Source organism: Ciconia boyciana, chromosome 6 (assembly GCF_034638445.1).
Source record: "Ciconia boyciana chromosome 6, ASM3463844v1, whole genome shotgun sequence".
Lineage (NCBI taxonomy): Eukaryota > Metazoa > Chordata > Aves > Ciconiiformes > Ciconiidae > Ciconia > Ciconia boyciana.
The window spans coordinates 46,120,159-46,143,572 of record NC_132939.1 but is presented as its reverse complement, the minus strand read 5'-3'; the positions used below and the strand labels follow the sequence as shown (position 1 = coordinate 46,143,572).

Genomic DNA, 23,414 nt, shown 5'->3' with positions numbered 1-23,414 from the left:
GCAAGGGGCACATCTTCATCTCATGTCCCACTGTGCAGGGTCTCACAGGTAGAAAGGTCTGCAGCCCCCCACCTCCTGTTCTGCCTCTTCAGCTGGACTGCGCCCAACCTTATAGGAGAATTTACTCCAGACACCTGCTATATGTGTAAACCATGCAATGGGGATACTGGAGAAGCACCAGTGATAGCTACTGCTCCAAATCCATCAGATTAGGCTAATGTCAAACAATGGAAAACATCCTAAAGTAGCACATGGCACAGTGCTGTTACATTAGGAACCTGCACACTGTCCTTCAGGGCACATTAGGCACAGCCCTGAATAATTGTATTACCTCCAATCCAGTCCTTCACCTAGCCAACAATTACATAATTTATTTTTCCTAAACAATGCAATTCACCCTTGTTCTCTGCTATCACATTTCCATAAAGCTTCTGCTTGGTCCTACCAAGATCCAGGATCATTGGTGGCATTTTTTTATAACCCTGAGGTGGATGCATCTTTGCAATGGCAACTTATAACTGCAGCCAGGCTATGAAAAATAATACCATTATCAGAGTTAAACTGGAGAGGAACAGGAGTTCAGGCTGAGATCTTTATTCCTTTGCTTTACTCCAGTCTCCAGATTTTCAGCTGATTTATTCTTCAGAGACAGAATGATAATTTTCCCCAAAAAGTAGTTTTCCAGAAAGGCTACCCTAGAATACAGACCACCTTTCTCACCTCCCAAGAAATACTGACTGTATAACAGGTTTCTGGATGTCCTCTCCCATTCTCAGCATTCCAGGAAAGAAAATACATAACTTTTTCATAAATCAGAGTGCCTCCAAAGTATCTGTCCAGACATATACGCTCTTATTATAGGCCTTAATGTATACAAGCAATCTCACACCACACCATGACTGAGCCCTTCAGCTCTGTGTATAGGAAATATAACACCAGCATAACTTTAGAGCTTGAAAAATAACAAATAGCTTGAAACCAAGTCATCTCCTCACAGTCTGAACTGTCCTTTAGTTTTCATACCCATTCTATTACCATGTCCAGATATTTCCTTTCCCTTAGGTGTCCTTCATAAGCATCAGGCTTCTCAACCTACACTCTACAATTTGTATACTTTTTCCCTCCCATCTCTTCTCGCTGACCATCTCCATCCATCTCCATTATACCATAACCCCATACACACATAAACATTGACAAATTTCACCTTTACTGTCAAGGCTGATCACTAAATCCTGAACTGTTCATTGCATTCTTGTCAGCGGGCCACTGTCATGTGTCACTCTCCTGGAAAGGACACAACCAGTCAAATCCCCCCCTCCCAGCTCCTGCATTTAACATGCTTATTATGTTCTTGACTCCTTCCAGTTACTGTACCAGGTAAGGAATACACTGCCTCTGGCAGACAGCAACATGTACACAGTTCTGAGCCCCACCAGGCCAATTTATAAAGAGCATTAGCCAGCAGAACCAAGCAAGAGCAATACTTCAAATGGTTTGAAGGAGTTACAATGATATTGGAGACACAGGCCATCTACAAGATCCAGAAAAATTGTTCCAATGCCTGGGAGAGCAAAGCTCAACTAGTGATGTTCACTTAATCCATGTCTAAGCCCCTCTTAATAAGGCCAGCGGTGAGGACTCACTTGGTAGGTGCCAGTACGGGATCATCTGCCCAGCCTCCTTGCCGGCGTGGGGGTTTAGGTGGTGGACCCTTTAATAAAGAGAAGAGACATGTTACAGCTAGCTCCAGTCAAGGCAAAGTCAAGCCAATTGAGACACCAGGTCCACACATACTAATGTAACACTTTACCAAATAATAGATGGAGAGACAGTGTTTAAAATGCTGTTTATTCATAAAATAAAAGGAAGACAAATATTGCAGGACAGGTTTTTAAGTGTCTCTGTTAAGCAAAAGGTGTATCACTATTCAGTATCTTGACACATTTCAGGTCTGTGTGCCTTTGACTTGTCCAGGACGTGCAGTAGCAGACTGATCCACAGAGGATGCAAAATGGCAAAATATGTATCCCTGGCAAAATATGGTTCACTGGGAACTTGTTTGTTACTGCTGCCCACATTTCAGTGGAAGGTATCACATGTTACACATTTCCTAGGGTACAAGTCAGCTCGTTCTAGACATCTTGTTTTAGATGAGGAATTGTTCCTAAAAAGCGTCTGCTTTTGTCCACTGCCTAGAATAGGAGCTTAGATGCCCAGTTCAGATACAGGCAGCCATACCAAACACTTCTAAAGTTAGGTGAGATGAATGCCACCACTGCCACCACTGAAATGCTAAAGGTGAAGTTCATCTGGAGCTTACAGACACTCCCTGCTATTTTCTTGCATCGTCTTGTGTGGCACTCTGCCGCGTGGCAAGAGAAAACAGGAATTCAGCTTGGGGCTTACGATGGGAGTTTTCAAAGAGCAGGGCCATGATTTCCCACCACGTGGGAGCTGCCCGCTGCCTTTTGCAGTTTTGGGCTCGGTTCCCCTGTCTGAAGTACCTCGTACAGCAGTGGCTTCAGTGTTTTGCATGACAGGCAGTGGTGAAAGCAGAGGGGCAAACTGAACCCAGTGCATGAATGTCAGTTTATACAGCTCCCAATTGATGGTGCCCACTGAGGGAAGATGGGTTATGAGGAGCGGTGAAGGGACCATCATGAGAAAGGATGATTGGGTAAAAGATGTCCCAAGATGGGGAAAAGTGGTAACTGCAAAGGAGTCTAAGCTGGAGCAATGGTGGTGGGAACAGGTGGCTCCTACAGCTTTTATTAAGAAAGGGAATGGGCTGGGTGACTCCTGAGGATTTTTGACTTGACGGAGGGGACCTTGCATGTGTGGTGGGGTCAACATTGAGCCAAAACCAAATTACCTCTTGCCACAGATGGGGAAGGGGTTGAGCTAACCCCTGATGGTAGGGGTCTCCCATGTTTATTTCTTGAAGCAGAAGCATTGTTTGTGAGTGTGGGAAATGAAGAGAGCCTGCCAGGGGCAGCCGCTGCCTGCTGCAGGGAGGGGGCACGACCCTGCATAGCTCCCTGATAGGAGCAAAAATAGTCATCCTCCAAAAATAAACAGGGAGCAGGAATGAGGCAGGAGCTGCAGTCCCAAAATACCAGCTTTCTTCGGCAAAGGGAGCACAGGAGGGCAGAGGGACAGGCAGGGAGCGTGAAACGCAGGAAACAGCCTCCTTATATGGGCTCATCCGCAGGGGACAGAGCTCAGTCGACTGGAATGACCATGTCACAGAATGTGAAGCCTTCAGGGGCCCAAGTGAATGGAGTTTTCTGATCTTTAAATGATTCCCCCAGATTCTTAAGATGCCAAACCAGAGAAGAGGCTACAGTGCCAAAAAAGGAGCATTTTGAATTCAGTTGATCTAGACACACCCAGAGACCAGGAAAAAGGGGAAAAACACACCACATATGGGCGTGCATGCCCACATAAACATCCCTATTCCCATTACACACACCCCTACCTCAAAAACACACTCCCTCCCACACGGATCCTTCCCATGCAAACAACCCTCCTCCCTCCTCCTCTCACACCATCTCCCAGATAGCCAGCAGGCCGTGTTCCCGACACAGCCTCACAACTCCTCGCAAGGGTGCACGGAGTTACACAAATGTCACCAAACAAGCTGGGCCATAAGGCTGAGGGAAAATGCAGCATCTCCAGGGCATTCCAATGCACCTGCAATTTAATTCCCTCATCATCAAAACTAGCCTTCAGATCCAAGATATCTCAAGTTGGGCACTCCAGATCAGAGGGTGATGAGAATGCTCCAGTCTTTGCACAGGGCATGACTCCACGGCATCTAGGGCTTTGATTGCAATGTCTTGCCAATCTTGTAACGTCTTCCCATTGATCAAACACACTAGGCAACCCTGAATGTCTGTCAGACCCTGACAAACACCTCACATATATCTACAGGTCTTTTATTGCTCTTGCAATAAATCAGGTAATTCTTTTTGAACTGCCCACAGGAGCACTAGCAACAGGAAAGGCAATGTTAACTGTCAGCTGAGGATAAATAGCTTTTCTTTGTTAGTTGCCTGGAAAGTGCTGTAATAAGGTCACATGCCACATGCACTTTTGTCAAGTAAATAAACTTACCTTCATATACTTTCACATTTCCAAAACCTCAGCATAATTTGCAATTGAGAACGCAATGTGCATTGCCATAATATGGTGACAGGTAGGGACATTGCAGCTGCAAGAGCCTGAGGCAGAAAGTGGGAAGAACATCAACCCCAGAGGGAGCAGAGCAGAAACAGAAGACATTGTTCTTCTGTAACGGAGCAAATGTGCTCCTGAACACACCTTTTTGGTGAAAAAGACTGGGGGCTTTAAATGATCAGAACTTATTGGTACCTACGTGTTATACTTGGGCAAGATTTTTATGTACGTTCCCAAATGCAAAGCTAAGCATACAATCAAATGGTTTGGTGTCCAAAACACTGAGATTCCACCAGCTCCTGACAACAGTGTTCTCTCTCACCTCACCTCTTGCTGCTCAGTGTCTTCCACAGCATTAACTAACCACTTGCTTGTCTGCGGTTTGCTTTTCCACTTAAGTTTTGTCAGTTATCTATCTCCAGAAGATCTCTTCTACCTTAGTTTCTGCAGATCGTCCACTTTTTCAAGGAACACTGCGATGGTCTGGGCTCTTTATTTTTTCTCAGAAATTCAGTTCACCATTTTTGTGAAGGCACTTTTCCAGTATTTCTCAGGCCGCCTTCCTTACCAACACTTTTATACTACCACCATAATCGGTATTTATCTCTCCCTTTGAAAAATGACGGGCCTGAATTCCATCTCTCCTGCGTTAAAGTAGAAACTCTACCTTCTTCTTTATCTCTAGTCAGGCCCTTTCTTATCAGACACGTAGAATTCTAATTTGGCTTCCCCATTAAGGCAGAAATTTCCAGGCCACTTGTCAGATCATGTCTGCAGTTTTGAAGGTGCTCGTTGGATGTTGCTTCCCTCATGGAAGCAACTACCCTGTGTGTCTCTGGATCCTGAGGGTCCAGCAAAGTTTCTTTTAGGACCTACCATGACACAGGCAGATTACAGACATGGTGGGTCCCTCAGATTCTCAGGCAGGTCTGGAAATATGGATTAATTTACCTTCATCAACATGACAACTCCTTTGAAACAGCAACCACTCTGTGCAGGGAAGCAGGGACTCAAATGACATTGACAGCATGCAACAGAGGACACACAATTTTTCTGTCATGTAATACATCTCCTAAAATGTGTGGGATCTATGTTCTGCCCAATATACAAACACTGTGAGATTTTATACAGTATGTAGGTGCCTTGTTTTTATCCAATATTGACCATGGAGCAGAAAGAAAGAAGTATGGCCGTCTCGAGTTTCCTCTTTTCCAGCAAGTTGCCTGAGGCTCCCCTGACTGAGGAGAAGCAAATCTCCACAAACAGGCCTGACGAATTAGTTTAGACTGCTGCCAATTAAGGAGCTGTAAGTCAAATAGCCCCTCTGCTTCCAAGCAGCCACATAACACTTACATTCTATACCAGTCTCAGAGCACATATGATATCAAAAAGGGCTCAATTCCCAGATCTATGCAAGCCTCAGCTTTTTGCAAAGAACAGCCCATCTCTGCTAGCCCTCTTTATCATGTCCACAGATGGTTCAATTAGTGCATCTGATTTTAATGAATCCCCTCCAAGGACTTCTGCATGTCTTAAATGCCTAGTAGAAAATAGTGGATTTCCATCTCATCCACAAACTGTCCTTCTTCATGGTCACTGACCTTCCTTTACTAGGGAAAGTGCTATTGAGACAGAAGTTGTTCTTGGGGGGCTTTAAATATTCTCTGTTATCTATCACAGCAGGTAAAGGAGAAGCTCATATTGTTAAACAGCTACCAAGAATTTCTTCCATAAAACAATCATCAGCTACCTAGTCAGCTTACATGTGCACCTGCTAGGAAAGCTGTCATATTGTAGCATTTGGCACCTTAACCTGTCTCAAGAGTTACTGCTCTCCCCTGCATGAAAACAGTGAAGCAGCACACAACGATCTGATTCTCTGAGCAAGGGGTTACCAGGTAGAATCCTCTCACAACCCACAGTTACACAGCAGTGCCCCTCCAGCACTCCTACACATGAACATCTCTCAAACAGTTTGCTACTACCTTGTGCTACATAGTCAGACATCTTCCCATACATCTCCACCACTCCTATAGTTCTTTTGCTACCATCAGGTGGGTCCAGGAGCACTCAAAAAATTAAATAAATATTTGAAAAAGAAAAGGAAAAGCTTTCAATAAAATTATGTTCAATGCGATTGTCCCTAATCCACATCAAGGTAGCCAAGCAGGGAGGTTACTACTAGAAAGGCTGGGAAACATGGCTGACTAGAAATGCTATTTCAGTAGATGTCATCAAAAGGCTAGTAGATAACCTCAGAAAGCTGAAAATAACTGCCCTGCTGGCCAGCCACTTGGGGTGCACGGGAGAGAGGCACTGCAAGCCTTGGGGAGCTCCAGGCCATGCAGTGCTGGGGCTCACACTGGGGAAGTTGGCCTAATTAGGGAACAAAAGTTCAGCTGCATTTTTTAGATTCCTCCTGGAGAATCTGGCCAACTTCCAGCTGAGCGGTCCCCAGGAACAGGCTGGGAGACCAGCATTTCTATAAGAAACCAGAAGACCACTGGAAAAAAGAAGCAATCCCTGTAAAATGGAGGCAGGTAAAAAAGCCACTGCTTCCTTGGATGCTGGTTCCCTTTGGTGGAGGGTGTTTATTAGCACAATGCAAGAATCCAAACAGATGACAGAAACTCTGGGACATGGAGGGACAAATTCAGCTCAGCCCAGGACAAACACACAAATGCGAGGGCATTCACAACGTGCAACAGCTACAGGAAATTCTGCCCCAGAGAACCCTCCCAGGTTCTGAGAGATGCCAGTTGCTTCAAGAGTTATCTACTGCCAGTCCACCCCACTCCCAACTGCATGCCTAAGAAGGGAAAACCCTGGCAACATGCGGTATACAAAATGCAGCTAGCCCCTGGTGAGGGCTCTTCTACAAGCTGAAGATCACAGGGCAGAACAGGATGCTAGAGAAAAACAACACAGTCAGACTGTAAGGTCTTTGGGAACAGGAAATTTTTGTCCCAGCCACACACCAAGACTCCCTAGATCTTACTGCAATGCAAGCTGTAGATACAGAAAGGGCTATAAGGGACTGCATTACAATTATACACGACTTCTTAGGTCATGAACTCCCTGAACTAGAATGGCTGGACAGTGTCTAAACCACTGTGATTATTTTTACACAAATAAGGTCCCTCAGTAAGCACCCAACTGAGTGCAGCCAGTGCTGGGTTCCTCGGTCACACGTTTTTAAGTTTCAGGAGATGCAGGGAAGAGCACTTGGGGGGTGGCTGCTGCGCAGATCCAGACCAGACCAGACAATGGAATGAGAGTTTGGAGCTGGGTGCCAACCACTGTGTGAGGGTAAGAACTGGGTCAGGAAAATACCGCTCTGATTAAAGGCCCTGATCATATCAAGCCCCAGGGCATGTCTACACCACAGGTGCAGACACACCTGCAAGCAGGATCCACGTGAGTCAGCTCGAGTCTGGAAACGGTCTAGCTTTAGGTACTTCTGGTAACCAAGCTGGTACCTCCCCAGGTAGAGTGCAAGTTGCTTCTCACCAGGGGATCTCTGCATCATTCTGCACTATATTTTAGGATGCAAATACACTCACTCAAACAACCCCACGGAACTGGGCAACCTAGCAATGTAAGTCCAGAAGTGGCTTCACACTCCAGGTACTTAAATTTTTTTTATAGTTGTTCTTCCAACAAACATTCATTGAAAACAATTGTTCCTGACATGTTGTCTTAACCTAAAAAGCAACAGCCCATTTTTCCACCCAAATTGTTTTAAAAGCACTGGGAACTTGAACTACAGAAGGACTTGGTTGCCCCCTCTGGAAAGGTCAGATCCTCAAATCCTCTTTCCAATTGTTGCCTTAAAGCATGTCATCTCAAACTTTGAGTGATATAGAGCCACAGAGGTCAGCATCCACCTAGCTAAGAGTCAGGAATCAGGTGCTCTCCCCACTTTAGTCCATGAAGGACCTTGAGACTACCTATGACATGTCTACTAAAACATAACTAGAGAACAAGGTCCCAGCTGGACTCATTAGGACTGGAACAGATGTCTTCCTGCTCAAATGTTGTTGCCTTCAGTTAGAAAGTCCTTCCCTGTGGCCCAAAAATTCTTTCAGTTCCATTTGCAAAGCAGAGCGGCTTCAGGAGAAAGGACTGAGAGCCTTCTCAGACCCAGAACAGCTCATAGCTTTGTCATTACATATAATATTCTCTAGGGAGGTGGGAAACATTACTTGATACATCTTTCAGGAGGAGGAAGAGGACAATAAAATCAGTATCTTCCAGCTTGGAAAGGAGATGGTGGGTTTAATCTTTAAGTTTATGTATAAAGCGTGTGGCTTCAACATTGACATCCCTGGAGGTCCCCGAAGGCAAGGAAAAGCCCCGCTTCACTGCTGAAGGCTACAAAACACAGCATGGGGATCAGGATCACTCACTGCTAGTGCAGGGACATGCGCTCCCAGAGCTCTCAGAATGGGGCCAGAACTCCACGGAAGGACAGGGTTTCAGACACACTGCAGTTCCCAGCCACTCTTTACCACCTTAATAGATCCACAGGCCCATCCTGAGATTGTCTACATACTACAGAGGCACCTAATACAGGCTGTGGATTTTGCTATGAGGATAAGGCATCTAAATCCCGCTGTGGATCTGCGTTTAGGGAATCCCCACAGTTCTGCATAAAGCTCTAGCCCTCCTTTCAGACAGGGACTAAAGCAAACTAGAGGAGACTTCTCCAAGGCCCCAAAGCAAATCCATGGCAAAGGCAGGAAGAGAACCTAGCAAAATCTCGGCTCACAGCCATGTTCATACTCCTCCTGCCTATTCTGCCTCTGCAAATTAAATGAGATATTAGGATACACCCTTTATTATACCATTGATCAGCCTAACAGCCTTTGGCTAAATGTCCCAGGCAGCCTTGGAAGGTGCAGCCAAATGAGTGATTCAACTGGCAAAAATTCAGATCCAAGATGAGTGGTTTGCCAGGGGATGCAAAACAAGTCTCAGAGCAGGCAGATGGCTGGAGGGCAGGACTTCAGCAGGTATGTTCACATCACAGCCCAGATGAGGCTGTTTGCTAGTATTCAGGCAGCCACAAAGTATCTTCAGCGCAGCAAGAGGAAAGGGACCAAATCCAGGAAGAGTTCAGATTGTAACACTCAGCACAGCCCAAAGGGAGTTCAGAGAAGGGTTACATGAGCCATCAGGGGGACGAAGGGGCCAACTTGGGACAAATGATTCAAGAAGCCAAGTATTTCAGCTTGGCCAGGCAATGACTAAGGGAGGGATATACTGCAACAAGTTTTGGATCACACTTTATAATATAAAGTTCCACTAATAATTGGTTTGGAAGAGACTTACGATATAATTAACAGAAGTTTGTAAGCATATAGTATTATAAGTTACAAGCAGCTTACTGATCAGTTAGATTTCTCAACACTCAGTTAACCATTTTGTTACCCTTCACAGGCATTTACAAATGGAAGAATACTATAAAGTGCGACTGTCATGCTTAAGAGCATAAGCCTGAATAAAGGGTGCAGGAATTATACAAACAAAGCAGGGATCGCTTCATACTAAGGAAAATCTCCTTGCCAGGCACCATTGCATAACATCCCTGAGGCAACAACAATTGCTCATGTGGAAGAGTCACATCCGTTTAGTTATTTTAATGAAATTTAGCAGCCAGGAGCAAGAAGGCGCCTGTGGCATATGACCAGCCACCACGCAGTACAGCAGACCTTGGGAATCAATGTAGGGCACTGTGTGGAGGTAGAATTAGTTCCAGTGAAATGACTGTAAGGACTGGTTCCAGCATGTGTGGGGGGAAGTTTAGATCAATTATCAGGAAAAATTTCTATTGGGTAACCAGTCCCCAAAACTAAACCCATCAGTAGGAGGTCTCTTTGCCTGATAAATGGAAAAGTGCTCTGGGCATAGTCCTGAACCATCCATCACTGACGAATAAACCCAGTGGATCTTTCCTACAATATCATCTCTAGCACTACCAAGAGAAAACTGAGCTAATCTGAATAGTCTTGACTCCTTGTGATAAGCATACCCTTCTGAGGCCAGAATTAATGAGATGGGTGATACGGGTTTCTTTTCTGGGCTTTAAATTTCACAAATGAATCTACTATGCTACCAGTACTGGGCTGGTGCTTCAGCACAAGGAATTAAGAGTACGGGAGAGGATGCTTTAATTGTCTAACATATACAGAGAGCAACTCTAGCCAGGAAAAATTGGACAACACCAATTCCATGGTTAGGAAGAGTGCAAGACAATTAGCCCAAAGACTTTAACAGAAACAGGTACTAGTTCTCAGGTTGTTCTGAACAGCACCACCCTGGCTTCTAATGCCAAATGAATGCTGAGATGTATTTTAGCTTTGCTGCAGGATGAGAAAGGATATGTGTATTCTTTTTCTCTGTATAACAGGAGCGTGGTAAGAAGCACTATACCATCCTATTAACCACAGATAATAGCATTCCAGTGCTAGTGCAATAAAAAGGAAAGACTCATAGAAAATACAAAGGCACACATCCTTGTTACTACTGGCTGGCCTTCTCCTCTGGGGCACCAGCGAGACTTCATAATCCCTGAAGACAAGTTTGCATGTTATGAGAGCAAGCTAACCATACTGGACAGCAAATCTAGGCTCAGTCAGGTTTTGTACTCTATCAGCTAATTGCTGGCCTGACTTTTAAATGAAAATAGAGTATCTTTCCAATGGCCACATATACATTTGTGACCTCAGAACAAGATGCAGCAGCTGATAAGAGCACTGTTACAAAGATAATAAAAAAACCTGTCAGCAATAGAAACAGAGGATGCAGGAAAGGCACTGCATCTGAGGCAAACTTTGTCATATTCTCCAATACAAGAGTCCCCTCTTAAGTCTCCAGACACATGAATAGGTTAGTCCCACTACTCCCCTTCAGAGGAGCCAGCATCTACCTAGAAAGCCTCTAGTCTTACATGGTCAACCTTTTCCTCAGGGTCTTCATCCTAGATGGATCAAGAGGGAAAAAAGAGAGAAAAAAGTTAAAAGGAAGAACTATGGAAGCCTGCACAAAATAGCTTGAAGACTGACAGAAATGGCTGTCCTGCAGCACATGCTTTGCAACCTTACTCACTTGAACAAAGCACAAAGTTGATCCCACCATTGTAAGATTTTATATCCACAGTCATTTATGCATATACCAACTGTGATACTATAAAGCAAGTCTGTTTGACTGCAATGGCAGGAAAGTCTGCCAGCAATCAGACCTTGAAAAGCATACTAAAGAAAAAAAAAAAACCCTACAAATGAGAGCAAGAAGAGAAGAGTCTTAGTTCCTTCTCCCTATAGCATGAGAAACCCCAAATTATTCAGGTGTGTTGGACGCTAGAAAGATTTGTATGGATAGCCTCTGCAACCATGCCAGAGACCAGAAATGACACTGGACCGGTCATACTAGGGGTTATATACTGTAGCAGGCTGCAGCCCTTTTTTCAAGAGCTACTGTTTCTCAAGGCAACCTCAGATTCTTCACTGGGAGCAGGAGCTGTAGCAGTTACCGTAAGATAGGCATAGCTGACAACAGTGTTGGCTTTAGTAGATGAACTTTAGCTAACCCTATAGTATAAGGGAGTACCTTGGTTATGGGGTAGATGAGTAACTCAAGGAAAGCAGCCTGTTAATCACTGTGAAAGTTGTGAACTGGTGGAGAACCTTTCTGATGAGCAGACTGCCAGCACCAGCAGCAGCAACAACCAGTTTGTTAGGCACCAAATGCAAGGAGGAGGCAATTAAGAACCTGGTAATCTCTAGGCTATCCTAGAAATGAGTGTTCAGAATCACTCAGGGAGAGAATCTAGGGTATCCCATGACCCTGCAGCAGAAGTACACACAGGATGGCTGGAAACACTACACTAACCCACCTGACTTTTATTCTGGAGTGCATCATCTCTCCTGTGGAACAGGAAAGTCATGTGATTCATAACTGCATATATCTCTGATTAAACTGGTTTGGTATCTGAGTACACTTAGTGTCTGTACTATCATCTGATCTTATGGTCTTGCCATGACAGGAGCAGAGGGAGGCTACATGCAGGTTAGGGCAGCTGGGGCACAGAAGGGTCCATATCAGCGAGCAGCGTAAATGAAATAGGATTTGCCCAACTGGTAAAATCTGTTGGAAGTGTGTACCTGGCAGCCAGGGACCCACGTGTTCCCACACCCAAGAGCAGAAAGGTTTCTGCGGGCCCCAACATGACCTAAGCTTCTCTGGATGTACAGAGCGCAAGTGGTACAGGACTCACGGTAACGGAAGGAAATCCAGCTGGACAACACATGTTGGAAAAGCATTTAAATAACTACTTCTTTGAGCAATCTTCCACGTGGATTTCACCCTCAGCAATTGATTTGCAGTTGTTTACTCACTTGGGTTAGGTAACCGAGTCCTATTTAAACGATGCCTGGATGTCAGCCTAAAGAATCACTGCCAGGAGTGTTTGTAAGCTGGACGGTGGAAGTCCAAATAGCTGCTTTGCAAAATTCACCTGTGGGAACATCCTTCCAATATGCAGTGGAGGTGGCCCAAGCTTTTGTCTGTCTACATGAATCTATCCTGAATAGGTATTTTTTACAGCACAGAAATGCTCACTTTTTAACTATCAGCCAAGGACCACAACTACACAGGCAAGCTTACAAATATCAGGTAGGACAACAAGAGAAGAACATACATTCAGAAATGAAAGCACAGAGCCTTTCCCCAGGCTTTGGTGAAAGAGAACCAGCTGGTTCGGTTTGGTGGAAGAGAACCAGCAGGGAAATTAGATTATTTTGGGGCAAACCCTGATACAAAGTGAAAGTGATCGTGTCCCACCTGTGTGGAGATATTCTCAACATAGCCTGGAAAACCCTCATCCTTTAGGCTGACATATTGCCTATTAAAGCAGTCTCCACTCAAAGGATCTACAAAGGGCTGCCAGAGAGACACCGACAACATCATACTGAGATGGTAAGAGGTAGAAATGAGGGAATTCTTGAACAAGGTCCCAAGGGAATCCCATCACTGTAGAATGAAGAGAAAACAGACTGTGGAAGCAGGATAACATTACAATATTTTTGCATGCTGATTTCTTACAAAACAGCAAATAGTTCACTCTTGCCGAGAGGAGCCACAGAAAAGGAAAAATTTGCTGATATATTTTAAAAAAAGGCTTTTCCACTCAGCTTTCCAAATCAATCTCCTCAAGAGCTCCAAACCTGGCCAAACAGCTTCTTTTGGTGGATGTCATCACGCCAGCATTCAGGCTGTTGGATGCAGTGATGTTAGAGCCAGGAAAAAGGTTTTACTTTTATTCTATAAAAATGTCCAGAAGTCCTGGTAGGATGGGAGAGCAAAGATCTTCAACAGATCTCATTATATGATCTGCCCCTCCCATTATACAAATAACATGACCAGCTTGAGTTTGTCCCATTTTGTCAGAAACTTGATAGCATCAAGACAAGTAAAAAGTAACACATCAAGCCAGAGGATGGGAAAGGCCTCCCAATGGAAAAATGGATACATTACCCCTCTGAAAATGAATGTTTGAAATGCGGAGTTCTGGCACGCAGCAAAGCAGATTTATCTCTAGGAATTCCCATTTACGGCATATTCCCCTGGGTGCCCAAGAAGTGCCTTCTGATTTGCCAAGGAGCTCTAAAGGCCAGGAACACGCACAGCCATTGCTGCAGGAGGATGCTGACTGCACCAATTACAACAAACAATCATGTTCCTTCTTGCCTCATGAAATAATACATAGCTAACGTGTTGTTTGTCATTACTTGTACTTCTGAAAAGGCAGGAGTGTTCTGCATGTCAGATGGCAGACTGTGAGCTTTGTGACCCTTAGTGAGCCCCTTGAGGAGACAGAGGTCTAAATTTGAAGGTAATGCAGATACTTCCACATAGGAATGGGAATTATCAAATAGACATTTGGGCAGAGGAATTACAGATATACCGCTGTAGTTAAGGAACTTATTGTGGGAGATACATACACACAACAGGCACTGAAAAGATACTAAGATATCATACTGTTCTCATAGAGCTTGGGGGAAGTGTATTAGGCTACAAGGCACAAGAGATTGCAGTTGTGCCCTAGGGAAGGAGGTTTTAACAACACATTTGTGAGAGAAGACACACAGTTGAAGAGATGTGCTGTTGTTTGGAGTCTCTTTCAGAAGACAGAGTCCAAGTCAAGGAGAGATCAGCAGTAATCTGATAAGATCTAATCTCCAAGTCAGATGATTTGCCTATTGACTTCAAAACAAAGATCTTTTTATGTTAGAGTTGTTCACCCCTCAAAGTGAATTTCCTTGTGATAAGCCCAAATGTTGAAATATGGATAGACAGGTACTTTTACTTCCTTCAAGCAAGCTGCCCTGACTGGAAAACACTTCCTGGATGGTTCTCAGTGTCATGAAAAGACCAGAACAATAGCATGAATGGTATGTACATACCAGAAATTTGAGCTGGGTAGAAACTGGGTGGATTGACATGGAATTTAAAAAAAAAGTCAAGGTGAATCTCAAAACAGTTTTAAAACTCTGAGGAACTACTGAGGGCAGAATCACCATCTTGAATGTGAAACTGCACATGAAGGTGCAAATATGGCAAAGGTTTAAGACAAACCCCAAAATCAGTTATAAGACTAAAGCCTCCTATGCTGAAATTAATTACATGGGACCTCCTCCACTACTGCCAGTTCCAGAAAAAAGTACAGTTTTTTTTATTTTGCATTTCTTTTGGGAAGGTTCCTTGAAAAGGTTTCAAGATGACCAGATGGCTGAATGAGACATCCATTGTAACAGCTGACCCCACCACTTGGAGGCAAGCCAAGGCCAAGCTTCCAGAAAAGTAAAAGATGATTGCCAATCTAGGGTGAAGAAAAAAACAATATTAGTTCTGTTAAATGTTCACTTTGGTATCAAATATAAGCGTGTATGAGAAGCCTCCAATTCTGAAGCAAAGGAAAAGGCTGAGGATTATTTATAGTGGATTTTGTCTCTTTTCCAGTAGCTCCAAGGTTTTCAGTTAACAGTAACATTTAGCAACAAAGAACTGTCTGAAGGGAGACTATTGACACAAACGGTTCTTCCTACTAGTTAAGATCCAGTAATAACATATTTGAATCTTGTAAGACGTGGAAGTTCTCACCCTTCTGCTGCTGAAAAACTCACTGCTTTCAAACAGAAGATTGTAACTATTTCTTAGTCCTCTCCAGGGGTACACAAGGCCTGGAGCCTTTATGATCTCTTCCCAGCTCTTATAATGGCTATGATGCAAGACACACCAAGAACAACTGCAGTAAGTTACAGTCAGTCAGTTGAACCCCTACATCATGCCCTGGTCGCTTTCTAACCAGGGAGTCAGTCCATAAACTAGGACAGCCAGTTCCAGTAAGAGAACGATCTGACAGTGAGCCACCCTAATCTGGAGGCTAACCAACGATTACACCCACTTAAACCACCAGCTGGTTTCTTTAAGACTTTACCTATGAGGCCCATGGTTATTTCGATTTCTTAAATTACACCTTCTGCAAACTCCCTCACATAATCCCTCCTGAACTCCTATAGCATACCCGGGGAGGGGAGAATACATAGGCAGGAGATGATTCTCCATTATGCCTATCAACAGAAAAGAGCATACTTTCTCCAGAAAAAAAGCCTGTTCTATGAGTTGTTATTGTAAGCTAAGCCATAACAGTGTATTTTCAACAGCATCGCAGGGACTCCAAGGAAATATCCCCCCACAAAACCATTTTGGCACAGATCGCTGGGACACCGCTATTCAGTGTAACAGGAGAGTTTTGTCACAGCACAGAGGATCTGGGAGTAGCCACTCCCAGGACAGAAGGTCCCAGGGCTCTGAGCACAGTAGCCTGAAGCACAGTTGGTGCCAGGGTAGCCAGCAGGGAAAAGTGGGCTTGCAACTTAAAGAAGCCAAGAATACGGTATGCTGGAGACTACGACTGGCATTGCAAAAAGCTAAGTATCACCTCATTTAAACAAATATCACTGTCAATTAAGGTGGAAGTCTGATGACCCTTTTGTCCTTCTGAAGGTATCAGGGAGCAAAATCTGTATGTCATTTCTTGACAGGTGCTCCTTCCAGCAGGAGATGGCTGTGGAGAAGCCATGCTAACATCAGAGAGCAAACTTCCAGACAGAATTTGAGCATTCTGCAGTGCTAAGCAGGCAAGTGAATCGAAAGGGTTCAGATCTCATCTTTCTGGCCTCACTCTCCTGTGAAAGAGGGGTTCCAGACTTTCTTCTACTTTTTGAAGATGTACTGACAGAACAGACTCTGAACAAAAGTTTTTCTTCCAAAGCCAAGTGGGAACTGAGTTTGCATATTATTACCCACAAGACAAAGTCTCAGATGCTGCAAAGCTGGCTCCTAGCATCACCTTTGTAGCCTGTGCATGGAGGAAAGGAAAGAGTGTCACTACACAAACTTGATACTGACCATCTCAGATACGGTACTCTGGCTCTAGCAAAAGCAAAGTGCAAAAGTAAGGCATCTGCTTACCTGTATTCTCTCTTGCTACCATAGACGGTGGCGAAACTGGTCACAAAATGATGTGCCTGCTCATATTTTAATTCCCATGGAAGATATACATGTACAGGAGGGAGAGGCCCCAAGTGCTGTTTGATGCTACTCTCCATACCTCATACATGAGAAACGATAGCCCCAGATATGACCCTGTGTGAAAACTACACATCATGCAGAGGGCAACACCAGGAAAGGGACATGGTGGTCACATGGGTCCCAACCCTAAGGACAAACTTCAAAGGACAGAGCACACCACGCGGGAAAGAATCTCAGAAGAAATGAAGAATCCTCCACTGGAGACCCCAGCAGGATTACAGACAGGTTCTCCTGACAGGACACCCACCTCTCCAAGAGAAGCAGCCGGGGAATTCTTCCTGCTGAGATTTTCATCTGGGAAGAAGTCCTGGCGGGCCCGACGGCCCACCTTTAGTACCTGTAGTGCAGGGGGAAACCCAAAGGAGCAGAGGGCACACGGTTAGTGACAAAAGCTGCTTCAGAGCAGGGGGAAAAACGCAAGCAACAGCTCTGCAGTTACGCTATGCCCTGCAATGAGACACGTTCCCCTAAACAGTGCAAAAGCATTACCAGCTGCAGGTGTTAACCCTGCAGCCGCCTCGCAGCCCGCGGCCGGTGCGTGGGTCACGCTTCTCGATCTCACTCGCGGGCTGCTCAGCCCTTCCTGCTGCACGGTGTCCCACAGAAACCCGGCCCCGCGGCGGTACCCACGGAAAGCGCGGGCAGGCCTCCCGGGGGACGGACGACGCCATTACCCCGCCTCCGCCTCCGTGCGCTGGGGCTGCCGACCCCAGCCCAGCCCCGAGGGTCCCCCGGCCGCGCTCGTCCCGCTCGCGTGCGAACGGGCCGCGGTTAAAGACCCCGGAGCCCCTGCTCAGAGAGAGCGGGGCCCGCCCCGGCCCCGGCCCCGGCCCCGGCCCCGAGGCGGCCGCTCGCGCCCCGCGGCCGTTAGCGGCCCGCTCGCACCGCAGGCGACAGAGCGGCCTCGCGGCGGCCCGGGCCCGCTCACCCCGGCAGCACCCCCCCGCCGCGGCGCCTCCGCTCGCTCCGGCTCGGCCGCCATCCGCCGCCGCCGCCGCCGGTGCTTCCGGCAGACGGCCCGCCCCCGCGGCCCCGGCACCCGCCGCCCGCAGCGGCCGCGCCGCTGACTCCCCCCGCGCCCCGCGGGCCTGGCCTGCGCCCAGGCCGTCCCTCTCGTCACCGCGTCCGCCCCGGGTGCCGTCCCCACGGAGCCCGGCCTGCCCCCGTGGGGGCCCCACGGCCCCTGAGCGCCCGACCTCTCCCCTGCCCGGCCCCTTCCCCTTCCAGCCCCGCTCACCCCCAGCCCCTCCGGGCAGGCCTGCTCCCAGGGGCCGGGCCCTGGAGCCAGGGGCAGGCGGCACGCCGCACACCTCGTAAAGACTGGCTCGACACGGGCTGGGTATTCCTGCCAACAGCCGGCAATGAGTCACAACGCTGGGTACTCCTGGTAGCCACATAAATATCCAGCCCCGTTAGCAATCTTAAAATCTTGGCCTGACTAACGGTGGCAGCGGTGCTACAATTTCTCAGCACAATGCGTCACGTAAGTACTCCTTTATCAGTTTTTAATTTCACATGCAGTAGGGGCAGGTTAAAAACAGCCTGCCACTCGGTCTTCTCCAGCTCTTTACTGTATACACTTTTTAAGTTCCCACTAAGGCAGATAATCCCAGCCTTGTAGATCTCCCTCCTCACAGAGGGTTTGCCAAGTCTCCTGTTTGCTTCTGATGCTCTTCCCAATTCTCTCTAGCTCTCTAACACTGCCTTCCAGACGGGGCAGCCGGTCCCCAGAGCGCTCGGTGGAGGCAGTCCCAAGGATCAAATATAACCGCAACGATCATTACACACATGCCTCTCAAGCGTAAGTCGTGCAGAGATTTCCACTGAGCTGCATAAAACGGGTCCCTTTCTTGGCTGGACAGATGCATAGATTAATTGTAAACAGATCTGGGTTTAGCTCCATGTTAAATAAACATTCTGTTCTCCGGTGCTTTGTCCATTTGCTTGTATTTTTCTGGTATCTCTGACATTCCTCACAACCTTCACCCATCCTCATTAGCCTAAATAATTGTCATCCATTTATTCTGCTGCTACAATCAAGAACTGTACCACACCACAAACTACAGTGTTAGCGTTTTGCCATGATGAAAATTGACTACGTAACCCTAAAGTTTTAAGCCTTCCAGGAATACCTTTTACTAAAGGCACCAGATCTCACTCCCTACCTGCTTAGCTTTAGTAGAAGCTCATGGTCTGGCTGAAGAACTTTAAGAAGTCTAAATAAATTGTGTCAAATAATTCTCCTTTTTTCCATTCCTTACTGACATTTTCAAGTAGTTGTGCTGTGACTGTGATGATCTAAGGATTAAGTGAAATAAGATTTGTGGGCAGAGGTAATAACTTTTTATTAGACCAACTGATATAGCTGGAAAAAAACATACAAGAAGTGTTTCTGTGCCTGAAAGCTTGTCTGTTTTTTCCAGCTATATCAATTGGTCTAATAAAAGATATTATCTCCCTTTACAAACCTTGACATGTTCAAGGAATTCAGTAAGTGAGACGTGATTTTCCTTTTTTGAAGCCAGGCTGGTTAGGCTCTATGAAATTATGATCTTCCAGATACTTTGTTCTTCTCTTTTAATTACAGATTCGAGTATTCATGAGGTAGAGAGGGCAGTTTTCACCTAGCCCCAGGCTTCACCACCAGGGCCATGGGAATATGGCCCTGCATTTCCCACTTCCCATCCACTCCTCCAAAGAGCGGCTGCAACAGTGCAGCTACACTGATACCAGGAGGCGGGGGGGACTGTAGCCCCCAGGTAGCAGTAGCGCCTGCAGGATGTCCGAGTACAAGCGTACGCTTACAGCTGACCTTCTTGATCAGAAAAACAGCATCCTAAGAGGAGTGTGATAGCGTTCAGAGCAACGCCTGCTAAAGCAGGAGGGCATCCCTGGGGCGGGAATCCACGGGTAGGAGTGCATTGCCAGCTGTGGCCCCAGACAGGTGGCTGGCAGGGTGTTCCTACCAGAGGCAGGGTAGGAACAGTACGGGGTGCCGCCCTGGACAGATCACAAAGCAGCAGGACCCGTGGGTTCACTTGTCTGGAACTGACCCCCCCCAAGCCCCTCCTCATGATTCCCCCCGGGTCCCCATCCCAGACACCACCCCGCTAGCACATCCCAGCTCCCCCCAAGACATGCCGTGCTGCTTGCTGCCCACCCCAGTGAGAGGAGTCTCAGGCCGATTGAAGGAGGGTGGTATCCACGTGCGGGAAAGAAAACATTTAAGCCCTTGGGGAATCGAGCCTTGCCTCAGAACTTTGACTTCTGACTTCAGAGATTCTTGACGAGAGAGAAGAGCAGACGTGCAGAAAGAATGAAACCTAAAATCTGTCCTGCCTTGAGTCCCTCTGGGCTCCTCCACTCATTGGAATGGTGTTTGTCACCCACCCTGACACATTTTTGCCTGCTTGGGGCAGGCAACAGGGGAGAAAGCGTTTTCATCCATCGTTTCATGTTGTGGCTAAAATGGATCTTGCTTGCTTTAAACATTGGGGTCACCTTTTCTGAACAGCTTAATTCTCCTCTGCCCTACTGGTGACCCCGCAGGCAGCATTTGATCCTGGGCCTAGAGCAGCCCCACTCAACCAAGAAGGGGACAGTTAACAGGACAAACATCTGGTGCTGCTGTGGCAGTCTAAAGGCATTGTCTGTGCTTGCTTCCTGTCCACTTCAGGTCCGTGGTGCCAGGGTTTCTCTTTCCCCGTGTACGGTTTCAGGTGTATTCTCAGCCCTCAGTTTGCCTTACTTGTTCAGTTTTGCCCTCACTATAAATCACACTGCTGCCATCCCCTCTCATCTGAACAGCAAGTAAGAACGATGCAAGCATTCCTTTCACGAACAAGTTCTCACACCTAAGCATGGACTCCCTCCATCTGGTTTCAACCCAAACCCGATCACACAGAATAGGACTAACAGAGTCCCCCACTAGCGCTGTTTGCTGTTGATTACTCCTTGACTGGATCTATGAATAGAGCTTATGTCTGGTCCTCCTTCTACCCAAGAGAAAGCCGGGAGAGTCTGGGAAAGCAATCACACTTGAGCACTCCCACATGCTTCTGGTCCTAGACCACCTTTAGAGCGAGGGCACACAGGCATAGTTAAAGCTACAGCTATGGTGGAAAGCCCTCGTGGTAGCACTACTGTGGGAGAGAACAATGAACACCTTATTCAGAGCGGCCAAAGGTTTTAAGCGGCTCTCTGTCAGCAGTAGGATTTATGGGATGCAGGGCAATTCCAGTAGCATCCAGTGACACAGCGCTGCGCCTTTCTTCCTCACCCAGTCCTCGCATCAGGCGGCCAGCCAGACTCCCGATTTCGACATGGGCCAATTCACTGAAAACATTAAGCTTCCACTGGGAAGCAAAGCGCTCGGCAAAGACTGCTGCCGTAGCCTGCTCCACACTAGCAGCACACTGCAGCTCCAAGCACCTCAGTTTGATTTTTCTGCAATTTTTTTCTCCGCGCACCTCCAAGTATGCACCCCATCTCTAAGGGTTTTTGGAGGAGGGAAACAACTGCAAATATTCTGTTATTTGTGCAGGTTCCGGGAAAAAAATCTCTTAACAATTGCAAAGCTTCAAACAAGAGGTTCCTCCCTCTGGAAGGTGGAAGGGGCTTTGATAGGCAGAAAAGGCCCGCGCATTTGCCTGTCTTGATCTCCATGAGAACAGGCGCTGTTCGGGTTACACCAGCCCAGCTCAGACTGTCAAACCCCAGTCAGCGTTGCCAAGTGTGAAATATTTCCTACAATACTCACATGTTCAGTAGCCCCGTCAGGCTCTCCCTCAGCCCAGCTGGATTCCAGCTTGTCCAAGTCGTGCAACCTGTTAGCGACTGCTCCTCGCAACCACCAGTGGCAGTTCCGGTGCACGTCAGATCATGGAGCTTCCCCACCGCTTCTCAACCCCGAGAGAGCAACGCCCGGAGTAGAAAGTGAGTGGCCCAATACTGGAACCGGCACCACACCTACATCCTTCTTCTCCACTATGATTTCCCAGCGGTAAGTCCCCACTGTCAACTCGTAACAGAAGAGTCTGCTCTCAGCCATTAACAACATAACTTTACATTTTGTACTATTGCATTTCATCCCATTTCTACTGTCTCAGCCGTCAAAATTGCCTACCCCCTCCTACAGATTATCTCAGTCCTCCCCTGTATCGACAATGCCTCCCAACTTTGGATAAGCAGCCAATTTCATTAGCACATCCATTTCAGTGTGCCAAGATCATTAATGAAAACTGGGCCTGGGACCAGCCACCGGGGAACTCCTCTAGTAATCTCTAATAATTCCTGTACTTATCTCCATCTTAACTAATAACTCACCATGCGACACTGTGGCAAATGGATTACTGAAGTCCAAAGCAATCAGTTCTACCGCATTTAGTGTGACCTCCAACCTAACGTGGGGTAGAGAAGGTCCCAGAGCGGTGCAGCATCCAGAATTCATTTCAGAAGTGCCTGGGGAGCTCTAGAAACATCCATCCCAATCTACATAAAAATATTCAATGGATAGTTAACGGCAGCACTCAGACTTTGCACCTTACTCCAAGTCGTGATTCACCAGACATCATCTTAGAGCCACTAGATCTTGTTACATCTTTGTCTGCTCCATCAAGGAACTCAAATTCCTCTTCCCCAAGCAAAGCACGCACAAACTGTGAGCAGCTCACCCTTCGGTCTCCTCAGAGCTGCAGAGAACAGGCTCACCGGGCATCCAGCACCCCCAGCTGCCCCATGGATTTCCTCTGAACCTCTTCCACACTCCGTGTCTTCAGTGAGCCGCTGGCCTCTGAGCTGGCAGTGCTCTCCCAGACCCAGACCCCCGAACATGCAGGCGAGGGAAGGCTCCCCGCAGCCGTGCCCGGTGTTTCCAGCCACGGATCTGCTGCACTGCTGCCAGACACCACCCCCTCCAGGCGCTGGAGCCACATGCCCCTGGGGCCCACCTCTCCCAGAGCACAAAACCCCCAGGATTTGCTTCCACAGAGAGCTCTGCCCAGCTCCCGCCTCGCCCACAGCAGCTGTCCCTGCTGCATCTTCCCAACGGCACAGCCAGGCGGCTGGCTTCTTTGGCAGAGCAGCCGGTGCTGCGAGTGGCTGCGCTGGGTCAGGAAGGCACGGAGCCGCCATCCCGCCCCAGACCTCCGGGCGCCTCGCCAGCCCAGGGGTGTTCTGCCCCGGGAGAAGGGCTGGGCGGTGCGGTGGGGAGTCCCTGCGTAGCTGGGGGCAGCGTCCAGGCAAGGGCAAGAGAAAAGTGCTTGCTGCAGGGGCCGGGAGCCCCTGGGCCTCAGGGCAGCGGGCACAGGCCCAGCCCGGGGCAGGGAGGAGGGAGGCTGGTGTGGCGGGTGGCCACGGTCAGGCCATGCCCCAGGAGAGGAGCCCGCACAGGCCCAGGTCATGGATCTAAACCACAACTGGGGCCGGTGTTTTGTCTCCCACGTGTGGCCCTGGCCCCCTTCGAGGGCGGCGGGTGCCCGAAGCAGCCCCTTCCCCTTGGCGAGGGCTGCCGCGGCGGGGGACTCCTCTGCGCTCCAGTGGCCACCTGCCTTCAGGGCCGCAGGGCTCCACCCTGCCTG

At 47.5% G+C, this 23,414-nt stretch overlaps 1 protein-coding gene across 3 annotated transcripts in view; it reads right to left on the bottom strand.

Annotated features, from left to right (window-relative positions):
* IFT43 (intraflagellar transport 43) overlaps nt 1-18,307 on the bottom strand; it is a 46,148-nt gene extending 27,841 nt beyond the window's left edge. Inside the window, exons 1-3 of one of the 3 annotated variants that reach the window (XM_072865740.1) lie at nt 18,147-18,307; nt 17,084-17,173; nt 1,644-1,711 (exon numbers count right to left, since the gene is read on the bottom strand). In XM_072865740.1, coding sequence (XP_072721841.1) covers nt 1,644-1,711; nt 17,084-17,173; nt 18,147-18,233 — 245 coding nt within the window. In that variant the 5' untranslated portion in view covers nt 18,234-18,307. Of the gene's footprint in view, nt 1-1,643; nt 1,712-17,083; nt 17,174-17,764; nt 17,900-18,146 lie in introns of those variants that run through there. The other 2 variants (XM_072865738.1, XM_072865739.1) reach the window with 2 other exon arrangements.
* Nucleotides 18,308-23,414: the final 5,107 nt, after the last annotated feature.